The sequence below is a fragment of the Sciurus vulgaris genome (genome assembly GCF_902686455.1).
Source record: "Sciurus vulgaris genome assembly, chromosome: 12".
NCBI classification, from domain to species: Eukaryota; Metazoa; Chordata; class Mammalia; order Rodentia; family Sciuridae; genus Sciurus; species Sciurus vulgaris.
This window is the reverse complement of record NC_136473.1, coordinates 52,011,949-52,027,683: the sequence shown is the minus strand read 5'-3', so window position 1 is coordinate 52,027,683 and position 15,735 is coordinate 52,011,949. Positions and strand designations below refer to the sequence as shown.

At 37.5% G+C, this 15,735-nt stretch overlaps 2 protein-coding genes across 4 annotated transcripts in view; both read left to right on the top strand.

Annotated features, from left to right (window-relative positions):
- Positions 1-732: 732 nt before the first annotated feature.
- Positions 733-15,735, top strand: part of OPN3 (opsin 3) — a 44,621-nt gene continuing 29,618 nt past the window's right edge. For 2 of the 3 annotated variants that reach the window (XM_079106146.1, XM_079106145.1), the window contains exon 1: positions 733-1,223. In XM_079106146.1, coding sequence (XP_078962272.1) covers positions 851-1,223 — 373 coding nt within the window. In that variant the 5' untranslated portion in view covers positions 733-850. Of the gene's footprint in view, positions 1,224-4,990; positions 5,130-15,735 lie in introns of those variants that run through there. The other variant, XM_079106147.1, reaches the window with a different exon arrangement.
- CHML (CHM like Rab escort protein) lies at positions 5,317-11,688 on the top strand. Its single transcript, XM_079106106.1, has one exon. The coding sequence runs from the start codon at positions 5,325-5,327 to the stop codon at positions 7,272-7,274; it is 1,950 nt and encodes a 649-aa protein (XP_078962232.1). The 5' UTR covers positions 5,317-5,324; the 3' UTR covers positions 7,275-11,688.

Sequence of the window (15,735 nt, the reverse complement as noted above, 5' to 3'; positions counted from 1 at the left end):
AGGGCTTCAGCAGGTCTGGGTACCCCATCTTAGATCATGACAGAAAGGTCTTGGGGTCCAGCCTGGGGCTTAAGCTCAGTCTCACTTTAATGCCATTTCCTTCTATATCCCGATCCTCTCTGAGGGTGGCAGGCTTCTATCCCTCGCCTTTACAGCACTTCTTTAAAGTCCTTGAACATGCCCTCCAGCACTCAGGCAGTTAAGCTTGCCAATTTATCAGTTTAATGGTTTTTCTTCCTCAGTTTCCCTGTTTGTAAGATTGTTTGGCTCGTACTGAACCCCAAGCTTTTAAACATTTTGTTTTCTTTTGCTTTCATTAAGTGGGGGGGGGGGGGGGGGGGGTGGGGGGAGCAGCCTAGGGTGGCTGTACTTCATCCATCCCTCTAGTTCCCATGGGGTAGATGCAGGCGCTCATAAATATTTATGAATGAATGAATGCCTAAGTGTGTGAGTGAATGGGTGAGAGGCCAGGATGTTTTTAAGCTGGATGCGAGCGAGGAGATGGTGTGAAGAACCACTGAATGAGACTGATTTGCCTCCCTGTGTTCCTACCCTTCAGACTCACCTACCATGCGCGTCCACGCGGGGGCAGAAGTGAAGGGGGGGACCAGAGAGTAGAGGCGGTACTACGAGGACGCGCCGCAGGAGAGCGAGACTACGAGTGCGCGCCAGGGGCGGGGCGCGCTCTCGGGGGCGGGGCTAGGAGGGGCGCCGGGCGGAAGGGGCGGGAAGGGCGTTCCTAGCGCGCGCTCGGCGCAGCCTTGGGCGCAATGGCCAAAGCAGACTGCAACGTGCCAGCCCCACCCGGACGCTGAGCGCCTCCGACCGTGGAGCGCGCCGGCGCCGGGCCATGTACTCGGGAAACCGCAGCGGTAGTCAGGGCTCCTGGGAGGGTGACGGGCCTGCGGGCGCCGAAGGGTCGGCGCCAGAGGGGACGCTGAGCCCCGCACCGCTCTTCAGCCCCGACACCTACGAGCGCCTTGCTCTCCTGCTCGGCTCAGTCGGGCTGCTTGGCGCCGGCAGCAACCTGCTAGTGCTCGTCCTCTACTACAAGTTCCAGCGGCTCCGTACACCCACTCACCTTTTCCTGGTCAACATTAGCCTTGGGGACCTGCTGATGTCCCTCTTCGGGGTCACCTTTACCTTCGTGTCCTGCCTCAGGAACCGCTGGGTGTGGGACACCGTGGGCTGCGTGTGGGACGGGTTCAGCAGCAGCCTCTTCGGTGAGTTGGACCGCGAGGAGCAAGCATCCTCGCCTCAGCGAACTCCCCACTCCCTGCACTGCCACTTCCCTCCTGCTTGGCTTCCCTCGCTCCAGCCCGGCTGCAGCGCCCCTAGCCTCCCGCGACTCCCAGTGCATGGCGCGTCTGCCACCTTCCCTAGTCTCCTCCGCCCGCGCTACCGCGACTTCGCTCCGGTGACCCGCATCTCCCCGCACGCTGACCCTAAAGCCACTGGTTTTCATCCCTAGCTCCCCTTTCAGGCTCCAGCCCTTCCGTAAACTCTCCGGCAACAGGCAAGCTCATCTTTCCATCTCAGATCTCTGTTTTCACCTCTTGATAAAAACTCAACAGGGCATTTATTTCACCACAGCCCTTACACTTTGTGGAAAGAAATAAGGGCCTGTAGAATCAAGAGATCCAAGAGGAAAAAAAAAAAATTATCTCGTGAAAGTTGGAGGAACGGAGAAAACATTTAATTCATACATTATTTGTTTCCTAAAATGAGAAGTAGAAACCCAAAATTGTAGCACCGTGTATTATTTTTTACTCATTAGCAGTTGTAAACCTGTTTCCTAAGGAATGAGAAAGTTCCATTCAGGTTCTCAGGATGCAAGCTGGCATTAGGTATTTTTTATTGTGTTTTCCTCCTTATAGGTTCCATCACACCAAAATCAAAGACTCAGAATCCCAACACAGGTGAACAAATAATTAACCATGTAGCTAATAGATTTCATGAAAGTGAAACTTGACAGTTGTTTGAAGATTTATTTGTACAATACTGTTAATCCTTATGGAAGATTTTAAGGCTCACTGAGATGACATTTTGAAGGATAACCAACCTCAGTATATGATTCAAGACATATTCTAAGCATGAGAAAGAAGTTACTTTGTGTGTTCCAGGAATTTCATTTGTACAAAGAGTTGAAATAGTTGTATTTTTGAGGTCTTCAAGTTCCTTTTCTAAGTCCTGAAATCCATTGATGATTTATTACTCCTTTTATCTTGGCAGATAATTAGAGAACAAAGTCTTTGTAGCATTATTACAAATATTTTCTTATTCACCAACCTCCTATACAGTGGCAAATCCAAATATTATGTTATTTTTCATTGTTCATTTTCTTGATATTTCAAAGGAAACAAAATGTCAGAGAAGTCATGATTTCATTTATTTGATTGACTCCATGATTTTAACATTCTCTTCCTGTCCAATAAGGATTAATCTGAGAATTTCCTTAATGCAAAAATTTGAAACTTCGTGACTGTACAGATGACTCTGTGATTACACTCTTTATGTTAATTAAAGATATCTATGGGGTAGTTTTGTAGGCTGGGCTAAGTTTTAAAGAAGGTGATTCAAGCCTGAGCTTAAAATATCAGTAATGCTCCCCAAGGTGGGCAACAGGTGTTGGTTCACACACATGAAAATTCTTATTTTCATGAAGTGCCTTTTCCGTGCTGGGAAATTGTGCACTAAAGACTTTGAAAACAAGGATGTATTGAGGTTTTTTAAAAATTTGTGCTTCCTCACCCATTTCCTCTGCTGGCCCCCACACTCTCTTTTGTATCTCTCTTTTTTATCTTTCACCATCCCTGCTCAGGTCCCATCCCCATCAGAAGTGATTTTTCTAAAATGCTAGAAATATTCACCACATAATATTTTACCTGATGGCTGCTCTATTTCTCAAGGTGTTTAGTTAGTGCTCTCAACCATGAGGTTATCTCCATTTTAGAATTAGAGGTAGACACTCTGGAATTAGAGGATCACAGGACTTGGTTAAATCCTAGAAACAAGAGTGAGATTACTGTGGGGTTTAAAAAGTTCTTAGTAAAGATTAAGAATTTCTTTGCATGAAGTGTGCTTCTCTTGCTGTTAACCTGAGCAAGAACTAACCAACCGTGAAGTTTTGAAGGGAAAGGGAATTTAAAAATGCCAGAAGTAGCTGCTTATTCCATAGGGTTGGCAGAGATATTCCCATCCAGTGGAAAGTCCACTGGCCTGATGGCACAAGGGTGGGTCCTGCTTTTGATCCTGTGACTGATTTATTCTGTGGACTTCCTTAAGTCTCCCCTGCCTTCAGTTTTCTCATTTTTATTATGGAGTAATTGAGCTTAATATTCTTTAAGGTCATCCCCCTTGCTCTGTATTTTGAGGATTCCTTTGATATCTGTAGCTTAGAAGGTGCCTGGTATTGGTGCTTATGTTGTATATCCTCATCTCCTGCCCTCAGTCCTTTTCCCTTCTAAGCCGAGAGTAAGCACATAGAGTGATTATGATTCTTCAGTACCCTCATAGGTTCTGTCTTCCTCCTCACAACCTTCTAGAAGACCAAATAAGTAAATCAGTATATTTTACTAAAGTAAATCAGTAAATTAGGTGTGTGTTTGTGTGTGTGTGTGTGTGTGTGTGTGTGTGTGTATGAATAGATCAGGTAGATCAGGTAACTGCTATATTCTGTCTGATCCTGCCTGCTCAGAGAATTCCGAACATAAGTGAAATCTGATATTCTTGAGGCAGAAGCTTTTAACTAGATAGAACAGTCAGGATCACCATTTCAGTTCAAATGATCAGTGGGTTAGTAACCTAGTCAATTTAACCTAAGTTCTGATTGAATGGCTTTTTAAATTTTTTTTAACCATTATCCATAATAATCGGTTGTCCTAGCCTTGGCAGGTCCAACTTGTACCAGTCTAGATTTCAGTAGAATTAATGGCAGTAAAAATTAAAGGTCAAAGAATTCTCACTGCTACTGTACCAGGATGGATAGAAAAGAGCACTGTAGGGTATATGTCTTTATCCTGAAGACGTCCAGGTAAGTATGCCTTTAGGCCGTTGACTATGTCACTTCTGGTCACATCTAGCATCACACAGATGTTCTACAAGTGAAATGTATCCAGCATCATACTGGAAGTTAACGGGAAACTTCTGCACCACACCTTCAAAAATAAAAATAATAACATATTTTGATATCCTCAGCAGAGGATGTTTAGAAAGACCTTTTTTCTTGGGATACAGAGATTCAGGGTTACAGAGTCTGACAAAATGCAAACCGTCACCTTATTCAAATGTTAGAAATAGGTGTTATTTATGTTAAGATATTTTAATATCTGAAACCAGGAATTTTTTAACTTATGCATACATGCACATTTACATTCATATAAAGACTTATTATATGTACATTTTTTCCTTCAGCCAACCTGTTCTTTTATGTACCTAAATATTTTTAAATGCCAGTTGTTTTATTGAATTCATTCTTATGTAATAATCTGACTGGTTAACTCAGTCAAAATAGTTGCATGTTGCTATCACAAGATCCTAAGGGTGCTTGGGGCAAGAAAAGGTCTTCTATTCTAAATCATCCATAGACTGGGCCACAGAAATATTCCTAATAGTGACAGTGTGTGTACAGAACCTGATCTGTTTCCGTAAACACAGTACAGCCACATATTTCATTTAGTCTGAGCTCACAGCTGTGTATAGTTTTATTCAAATAATTTCTTAAAAGCCAAAATTGCATTATGTTAATTCTTTTTTGTTTTTGTGGGCCATTGTTTCCATTCTTTATTATTTTGTTTATTTGGAGAGGATATGCCTCTTGTTCATTTTCAAGAAAGTAGAAAATATGTGAGAAAGCATTTAATGACTTACTTTAATAGAGGTTTGCTCCAGATAACAAATCAGGCTCCAGTGGATTATAATTGCTGTTGCATGAAATTACTTCTCTTATATTGTTTACAGTTGTATTCTTTCTTGAATTTTCTTCTTTCAGAGAAGAGTTCCAGTCACAAATGCATATGTGATGCATTTAACATTTACTGCTAAGCTGAAATGCAGAAATGAAAAGCACACGTCCGTTTTAATATTCTCAGATGTGATTAAATGTACTTTGTCATGGTTTTATGCTACTGACTTATAAAAAAATACATTTAAAAAGGGAAACAGTTAAGCACCTAAGGACCTGCAAACCCAATGCTTCTGGGATGAACTGGAACATTACAAGGAGAGATTTTATTACGCATAAGCATACCTCAGCAGAGCCCTCAGCCTAGATTCATACACATTTCCTTCATCAGCAGCTGTCACAAGACACTTTACCTCCTAGGATGGCAGACACACTCCCCACAGAGTTTGATGTGGTTATAATAGGGACAGGTCTGCCTGAATCTATCCTTGCTGCTGCATGCTCAAGAAGTGGACAGAGGGTTCTACATATTGATTCAAGAAGTTACTATGGAGGGAATTGGGCTAGTTTTAGTTTTTCAGGATTGCTATCCTGGTTGCAGGAGTATCAGCAGAATAGAGATACTGAGGAAGAAAGTGTTGCTGCATGGCAACACTTGATTCATGAAACAGAGGAACCCATCACTCTTTGCAAGAAGGATGAAACTATTCAACACATAGAAGTTTTTTGCTATACCAGTCAAGATAAAGAGGACAATGTTCAAGAGATTGGTGCTCCACAGAAAAATACCTCCTCAGTGGCATCTAGTACTGTCATTGAACCTCTGAGTTCAGCATACTTGCCCAAAGAAAGTAACTCATCATACTTCACTAGCTATGAAATATCTTCCAAACATACCCAAAAAAGTGATAAAGATATTTCTCTAGAAGTAACTGATGTAAAGGAATCATTAGAGAAGGATAAAAATTGTATACACACAGTTTCAGGTGGGAGTAAAGGTGAAAACAAACCTACAGTAGAAGACAACATTGATCAGCCAAAGAAAAATAGGATTACTTACCCTCGAATTGTTGAAGAAGGCAGAAGATTTAATATTGATTTGGTATCAAAGTTGCTGTATTCCCAAGGATCACTGATTGAGCTTTTAATCAAATCAAATGTTAGTCGTTATGCAGAATTTAAAAATGTTACTAGGATTCTTGCATTTCGGGAAGGAAAGGTAGAACAGGTGCCTTGCTCCAGAGCAGATGTCTTTAATAGCAAAGAACTCACTATGGTTGAAAAAAGGATGCTAATGAAATTTCTTACCTTCTGTTTAGACTTTGAACAACAACCTGATGAATACCAAGATTTCAAGGAATGTTCATTTTCAGAGTACTTAAAAACTAAAAAGTTGACCCCCAACCTCCAACACTTTATACTACACTCAATTGCAATGACATCAGAATCATGTACCACATTAGATGGCCTTAAAGCAACAAAAAACTTCCTTCAGTGTCTTGGACGGTTTGGCAACACTCCGTTTTTATTTCCCTTGTATGGCCAAGGAGAAATTCCCCAGTGTTTTTGCAGGATGTGTGCTGTTTTTGGTGGAATCTATTGTCTTCGCCATAAAGTACAATGCCTTGTAGTTGACAGAGAATCTGGAAGATGTAAAGCAATTATAGATCACTTTGGTCAAAGGATAAATGCTAAATATTTTATTGTGGAGGATAGTTACCTTTCTCAGGAAACATGCTCAAATGTACAGTATAAACAGATTTCAAGGGCAGTACTCATTACAGATCAGTCTATACTAAAGACAGAGTCAGATCAACAGATTTCCATTTTGGTAGTGCCTCCACTAGAATCAGGAACCTGTTCTGTTCGGGTCACGGAATTATGTTCGTCAACCATGACATGCATGAAAGACACCTATCTAGTACATCTGACCTGTGCATCTTCAAAAACGGCAAGAGAAGACTTAGAATCAGTGGTGAAGACATTATTTACTCCTTTTACTGAAACAGAGGCAGAAAAAGAAGAACTTAGAAAGCCAAGACTTTTGTGGGCTCTATATTTTAATATGAGAGATTCCTCAGAAATCAGCAGAAGTTCCTATGCTGGCTTACCTTTAAATGTTTATGTCTGCTCTGGGCCTGACTGTGGACTGGGAAATGAGCATGCGGTCAAACAAGCAGAAACACTGTTCCAGGAGATCTTCCCAGGTGAAGAATTCTGTCCTCCTCCTCCAAATCCAGAAGACATTATCTTTGATGGTGATGATAAGCAACCAGAAGCCCCTGGAACCAACAACATCATAATGGCCAAGCTTGAATCCTCTGAGGAAAGCCAAAACTTGGAAAACCCAGGGAAGCACCTTCAGAATTAGAAAAGAACAAACTCGAAATACTCTTCATCCTAGAATCAACATATTCTTGTTTAAAGGACAGCTTCCCACATAAAAGAATAGTATGCAGTTGTTGTCTTTAAAATGATTTGAGACATTGGGCACCGGGTGTCTTTGTGAACCTATCAGTAACTGATTTATTGGTCACTGAACTTTTTTTTTTGTTTCAGAATCAGCTCCATGATCCAGAATCTCAAAAAAGGATTAGCTTTATTTTAATATTAGCATTATGTGAGGGTTCCATATTAGCAGCTTCATTTAAAGAAAGGTGATATTGTGCCTACTACTGATCTTCAAATTTTCTTTGTCTACAGAACAATTAATATCATTTAGGAAACACTCTACTTACTCTTGTAGCTACTAAAATTGCTACCACCTCTGCTTGAATAGTGAAACATACCCAAGTAGTAAATTATGTAAGTCTTTTGTAAATAATATAAACATGTAGACTTGGTAGTAGGAATAGCAACCAGTACAAATACCAATAGGATAAAATACAATTGTTTCTAATTGTTAAGTCTACTGTTAATAATACATTTTGCAGGTGACTTTATCTACTTGATTCTTATAACCCATGAGGCAATGAAATCATCATAGCCTTCTACTTTACATAAGGAGTCAGAGTTTGTAGTTGAAGAACTCATTTGTGGGAGGTGCATTCCAAAGAAATTAAAAGTAAAGTTAAGAGTCGTTAAAAAAAAAAAAAAAAAGAATCTGTAGAGCCTTGCTTTGACATCTAAGAAGACCTTCCAACAAGTAACTCAGGCCAAAATAAAAAATAAGTGACCCCAGGAAAACATACTTCAGGATGACTTCCAAAATTCCAAAAAAGGTATCCTGAGGAGAAACAGTAAGACACTTTTCACCTGGGATTACAGATGATTTTAAAATCCTCTTTAAATAGATTTTCTCATCCCAGTTTTCTCAGGATGAAACATACTGCCTTGCTGACTCTGTCACTTTAAATACCAACAGTGACCAATATGTAGAGTCAAAGTAGGACTAACTGCCCCTATGGTTGTGTCCCATCCCATAAATAGTGAGGTAACAGTCTGCATAAGCACTTCTGCCTCTTGGCTGCATCTGGAGAATAAAAACCTTTGTTTTTCCTCCTAGAACCACCAGAAGCCAAAAAATTGGTTTATTCCAATTTCTTAAGGTGAAAACTTGGGGAACTGTCAGAGAAGGTGAATTTCCATGCTTGGTTCCATTTCCATTCCTCAGGCAGAGAATGATAATCCAAAGAAACCCAAACCATTTCATAAGAATGTTTGCTCTCAAATAGCATATACTATGTGCTAGGCATGTGTAATACTGTGCTTTTGCACAGGTTCTCAACAATATAAGGCAGATACTATTGCATACACTTTCAAAGAGGAATGGAGACTCAATTGTTAATCATTTACTCAATCTGCTATGTGGGAGCCAGTATTAGAACCCATTTTTTTCATGATTCCAAAACCCCTAATCTTTCCACCTGCCTTAATTGCTAGAAGAGTGTAGGTGCAGTATGAGAAAGAAAGGGTGCAAATCTGTTGCTGGGGAAGAAAAATAGATCCTGGTCTTGCAGCTTATTGTTAAATCAGAAATGTGAATAAGATTAATTAAAATGTTTTAGAGCTATGAATCTAATTGAAGCAGAATTTGACCAAGTTTTAACAAAATAATGCTCTTTGGTAACATCTTTTGGTCTGAAGTTTGTGTTATAAAAAATGTTAAACCAAAATATTTTCTAATTCAGTCCTACTCTTCTGTATGTAAGGAATATGAGACAAGATGGATTTAAGTAATTGACAGCATACTGGAAGTATAAAAGTCACAGATTGGTATTAATATTGACTTAAAATACAGTAAAGTGGTATTAGTAGGTAGATCATAAAGTTTAAATATCAAAATGCCTGATTTCTACAAAATAGTAATTAAAATAAATAAAATTGTAACAAAATGGAAGTGAAGGTAATTCAGACTTACAAAAGTTTTTAAGTATCACAGGTTATTCATAAGAAATCAAGAAAAGAACAGTGAAAAGTTGCAAAAGATGGCATCACCAAATATAATAGAAATAAGAATAAAAAGCATTATATTAGGCCACAATAAGGATTGTTTTAAAAAACTAACAAAATGAACATATTACTTTCTTAATACAAAATAGCAAGTTTTAAATGAAACAAGTTGTAAACAGTAAAAGATATTTAAAAATATAGGATGTTATAATCTAGTATAATTTTATGACAAACTAGGATTTGACCCCAGTGAAGTTATTGATTAACTTTTTCAAATGTTTAAGGAAAAATAATTTTATGTATCATGAAAGATGATATACCATTAGTTCCATTTTGAGGTACCTATGGCTTCAATACTAAAAGTCAAACATTCTTAAAAGGGTCTCATTCTTAGCAAATGCAAAATGAAAAGGAAAATATTAGTAAATAATACATCAACAAAAAACAATTGTTTATTTTGAATCAGAATTATTAGGCTGATGTTCAGTAGAGCAGCCATTACATCAACATAAGTAGAGTAAAATGGCAAAAATCCAAAGCATTAGCTACAGCCAAAGTTAGTCTTAACTTTTTAAAGATTTAACATTCTTCTTTGATTTAATTATCTTTGTTAATGATTTCAAATCCTTTTCTTAGTGTGATGATTACTTTAAGAACTAATATTCATATTGGGGAAACATTTCTCAGTTTGAAATTAAACTATGTTGGCACCATTTTCTTTATATAGGGTTGAATAAACTTGTCATTGTGATAAAGAAATTCGTAAAATGAGAAAGATAAGAAAACACCACAAATTTTATTTTCTATTTACATGACTTTATAACTATCTAAACTTATACTGTCACATAAATCTAACAAGAGACTAATTGAGGAAGTTGCAGGATATATCATTGTTAAAAATCTCATTTCTAGATGCCAACAATGACTGCAATTTAAAAGGTGTTTGGGTATTAATATATATGAACCATTTAAAGACTGTTATGCAACTATATTGAGACAATTTAAGAAAAATGCTTAAATAGAAGCAGGTTGCAGGAGCTAAATTTAAAATATGTGCATACTCCCATGAGAGACATCCTGGTATAATGGAAAAGTTGTACATGTGGAGTCCTTACATCACATCTTATTAGTTGTCTCATCTTGAGAAAACCACGTTTAGCTTGCAGTTTATCACCTATAAATTAGAAATAATAATTACTGTGAGGATTAAGTTAGTGAACATGAAATCATTGTCCAAAGGAATACCAATATATGACATTGGTGTATAAATTAATTATAATGCCACTTACGTTCCTACTGAATGTTTCATGTAATTTGACAGAAAGTGAGAAATTATCTAGGCAAGTAAACAGGTAAAGATGTTTTTAGATTAAGAGAAAAAATGGGAACTTTGCCCTTCAAGTGTTTGAAGCATACCTTTGGGTGCTGAGCAGACAGTTTAACTAATACTAATAAACACTGAGAAAGAAGTATTTAACAACCATTGGTAGAAAGACTAGCTGTTTCATTGTGAACATAGATTTATATCATATGATAAGATAGTTTATTCCAGTTGAATTAAAAAGTTAAGCATAAAAGTAAAAATATTGCAACTTTCATCCCAATAATGGTGCCAAGGAACATCATGGCAATAAGAAATATTGACAAGGTAGATCAACTAATTAAAAAGATGAGAAATGCATAATAAATATAAAGATGGAATAAAAAGGGTTTTGGCATTACATAAGTGGTTAATGATGTTTTAAAAGTGAATGAAAATCCTTAAGGCTTTGTCCTCTTTACTAGGTAGATATAGAAAGGGATATGTTACAAATGAGAAGATATTAGTAAAAATAAATTTTTTAGAATGAAGGTCAAGTTAACAAATATTTAAAAGGAGATTTAAATGTCTTTGACCTAGTTCTTGCTATTATCTTAAGCAAAATTTTTAAATTTGTGTGTCTTCATACCAGTAGCACTATTAGTATTATTTTAAAGAACTTTTTAGAAGACTAACAAGACTTCTGTAACTGATTTTTTTTTTTAACATATTAAATCACTTTGAGTAGCAAATGTATGCCTAGGAAAATATTTTAAAGAAAAAAAAGTTACCCGTAGCAGTTCCTTTCATACAAAATTATTGTTTTTCCTTTCATACAAATTTAAAAGAAAAGCCTATTAATTGAGAAATGAATAAATTTTGGTGTGTTGCTGTTGCTACCATAAACATATAGCCATTAATTAATATTGATATATGTAAAATTCTATGCAAAACCTGAGAATCAAAAAAATGTTAATTAGAACAAATTATATTTACTGATTATATTCATATAAAATTGTTTGTATCTGTTGAAAAGAACCAGAAGATATTTAAGTAATTACAGCTTAATAAGGGGTTCTTCTTTTCTGTAAAATATTGATGTGTAAAATAAAGAATAAAAGATTAATTGTAAATTGGATTACTGGATTGTTGAGAAAATTACTGATTTTGAAACTTCTCAAATTCATCTTTAATTTGAAAAAAAATACATTTATAAATATTAAAGCTGAAAAAGATAATCTCCAGAAATGTGTGGCAGAAAGTTTTATAAGTCTTGGTGGAAAGGAATTCTTGGTCACAATGGACTTTGTGTATTTCATAACTTAATTGCCCAGCCTTAAGGAATGATAATAGAAATAATAGCAGTGAATTCCAGAACATCAGCAGTCAGACGTTGCATACTAATGTATGGCCCCAAATCTAAGAACAGACATAATTTGGGAGTGTTAGAGCAGAGAGAAGAGGGCTGGGTTCATAAGAAGTGGCTGAGCCTTGGCTGAGTGGGGTGTGCAGAGAGACCTGTATTGAGGACAGATCTCAGGACTGAGGACACAGGCAGACCCTTTCTTCCAGTCCCTGAGAGATCCAAATCAAGGTGATTTAATTCAACATAGGTTAAACACCTATTGGATTCTAAGATCCGGAAATATAAAAATGAATAGGATAAATTCTCTCTACCTGAGAAACATTCTGTTTGAAATGTTTAGCTTAAGGTCCCTTTTACCTTTTCTACCCATCAGAATTTCAGTTGTAACTACCACTGTTCCCCTTCCCTTAATCCACAAAAGAAAAAGATACATGGCATTTCTTTTGAAGGGTGCCCAAATCTTTTATTACACCTTGGAAACAGGTGGTTTAAAGGTTAAAGTCCGGGTCACCTAGCACTTTCTGAAATCTATTTCAGCTAACAATCATTTAATTAGTATGACAGTCATAAGCTTTCTGTCCTGCTTGGGGTAAGAACAAAGAGAAGGTAGAAGAAATTGGGTCTAGAAGCCCAAAGCATTGGTGGTTTGGAGAGTAGGAAGTGTGAAGAAATCTTAATGAAAGAACTTTTAATACCAAGAAATTCTCTGGTAAGGATTAGTTTCATTTGCTTTTATCTGAATAGACCAAGGGGAAGTCATGATCCCATTGACCTTGAGTTGCTTCCTTTGAAGATTTTTAAATGCGTACCTTCAGTATAAAGAGGCATTGTTTCTAGCATAGCTCCTTTCCATTTAATCAACCACCAAAAGTTTTCCCATTTCAACAGCAGAGGGTGCAGTTCCTCCAATTTTCTATCAGGTGTGAATCGAACAGAACATGATTCACCTGAAAGAGTTTGACTAAAATAAATATTGCAACAGCAACTCTACTTCAGCATGTGTAGGAATACTTTTCTTCTATTACTTGAGCCCAAGGATAACTGGAGAAGGTAAGAAAGGGCAAGTATTTATACTTACTTAACAGATGAGACCCAAAGAATCAAAGTAACTTGACTGAACTCCCTCCTAGTTAGTATTTAGATCCATTAGTAAGACTTGAAATGCTACTATTCCATTTTGCCTCCTTCACAAGAGAGTCAATTATTGCATATGTAAGAGTGCATAACACCTTGGGTTCAATCCCGTCCCATGCCCCAATTTCTATGTTCAGTTTTGGGAATACAAGGTGATGATTGTAACTAACACAGAGTACTTACCATGTGCCATGTACTAACTATAAGTTCTTGTTATATATATTTAATCCTCATAACAATCCAGTTGGTAGGTACTCTTATTATTCCCATTTTGCAGTTGGAGAAACAGACACTTAGAAGATAAAGAACTTAACCAAGATCACATGCTGTGCTGGTAAGTGGTAGAAGTGGACTACAAATGCAGGCAGTCTGACACCATAAACCAAATGTGACTGAGGTGTGATGTGGTATCTTCAGAAAGTTGTCAGATTAAGACTGACACAAGTAAATGCTTGAGTTCCAGAAACTGATTTTTCTTCAACACATTTCATGTTTTCAAATAAGCCCCACAAGGGTAGTAATATTTTCTTGTAAGATGAGAAATATGACTCAATAACTCTCCCAAAATTACAGAATTAAGTAGTGCAACTCTCAGTCTTTTGGGACTGACATTGTTGTACCACTAACCACTATTTTAATCAAGTTGTAATAATCACTATAATGTAGGCATAGATAAACTTTAAGGGATGCACAGAAAAGTTACTTTTGTCTGATTAGGGGAATCTGGGGATGCATCACAAAAGCAAAGGTATTTGACCTGGGCAATGAAGCTTGAAAAGGATTTCCATAGACTGCTGTGTGGGAAAACATTCTGTGCAGAAAGAATGTGGGAGACAAAGCATGTAGGCATCATGGCCGTGGCCTGCCTGGCTCAAGCTTGGAGAGCCTGGGCTGATGTAGACAGGCAGGACACATGGTATAGGGCCAAAGCATTGTTTAGTCTTGAATGGCATACTAAAGTTGGGACTTTTATTCAGTGGATAACACTGCAAGGGTTTTCTACCTAATTCCTGTGTTTCAAAGATTAACCTGGTGGCAGTGTAAAGAAAGCTGGGAAGAAGGTACAGAGATTGGATGTAGGTGATTGGTAAGGGGGAAGCATGTGATCAGGTCTGGGTAGGATAGGGTGATGGAAATGAAAGAAGCAGAGAACAATTTGGAAGTAGAAATACAGGACCTGGAGAATTATTATATGTCCCACATAAGGGAGCGAAAGTAGGAAGTTGAAAATAACTAAAATTTCATCTTTGGTATTTGATTGAGTAATACATTTAACCAAGACTGGAAACATGTTTTGAAGAATAGCAAATGGATTTGGTTTTACTCATACAAGGTAATCAGGGTATGATTTTGGAAGGTATTGGAGTGCGGTTGTTTGCCAAGCTAAGGAGTGTTCACTTCATCCTAGTAGAGAAACAATGTTATTAAAAAAGGAATCCAAATGGTTGCATTTGAGGTGTGTGTGTGTGTGTGTGTGTGTTTTCCTATCCCCCACCTCCACCCAGTATGTTTGGAGAATTCCAAAGGACACATGACTGCAGACTGGAGTCTAGACATAAAGCTATTATAGTAGTTTGGCAAGAGATGGTAAGGATCTAAATTAGGTCAAGAGAGAGCAAAGGACAGGTTTGAGAATTATTGAGAAGATTAACTCAGCATGACTCAATGGTTGGTTGCACATGAATGCTGCATGAAAATTTAGAAAGAGCTGGTAGATACAGACCTGGGAGGAATTTCAGACATAGTGCCCAGGCTGGATTCAACATAGTAACTCCTGCCTTTGGATTAGTTCTGGGTTAGAAAGATTACTTCTCTAGAATTCTTAAGTACACTCTGTTTATTTTCTCCTGGGTTTGTGAAGAATCAAGGATTTGAGTTACAGACTGCGGATATAACTTAGTTCATAGAGTGCTTGCCTGTCAAGAGTGCTTGCTTGGGTTCAATTCCCAGCACCGCAAAAAAAAAAAAGTATTTGAGTTAGATACTGCCAATACCTTGATTACCAGAGAATGTACCTAAGATTTGGCCAAATAAAGAAAAACCAAGCCAATGATTCAAGAAGGAAGACAAAGTCCTGATGACATTATTTCAGACCCTAGTTATGTGGTTCATATCTTATTTCTATTGGGCAACTATGGCTAAAACAATTGTCACTTTGAACTTTCAGTTACATAGATAATTAATTTGCTTTTCCCTTAAAGAAAATAAATATGGAATAGATATAGCATATAATATAGGAGGTAGAGCCAGGTATGTCTTGCATGCCAGTGATCCCAGTAACTTGGGAGGCTGAGGCAGGTAGAACCCAAGTTCAAGGCCAATCTCTAACTTAGTGAGAGCCTATCTCAAAAAGTGTCCCTTGGTTCAATTCCTCATACTGGTATAGAAGGGATATATATGTATACACACATACACACACACACATTATATATATATATTTATGTACATGTATATATATATATATGAATGAAAAGTGTTATAGAAACCAAGAGGCATTTCAAAAAAGCCTGCTCCAAAGTGATAATATTGCAAAGAGGAGGGGTAAACTAATGTTTTAATGATTTGTCAATAGCATTCAGGGTCAGTAGGTACATAGAGAACAACCATAATCAGTTGCAGAGTGGCTGGAGATGAGTTGTT

Coding starts and splice junctions, on each gene's coding strand:
- CHML (XM_079106106.1), top strand. CDS start 5,325: ATGGCAGACACACTCCCCACAGAGTTTGATGTGGTTATAATAGGGACA.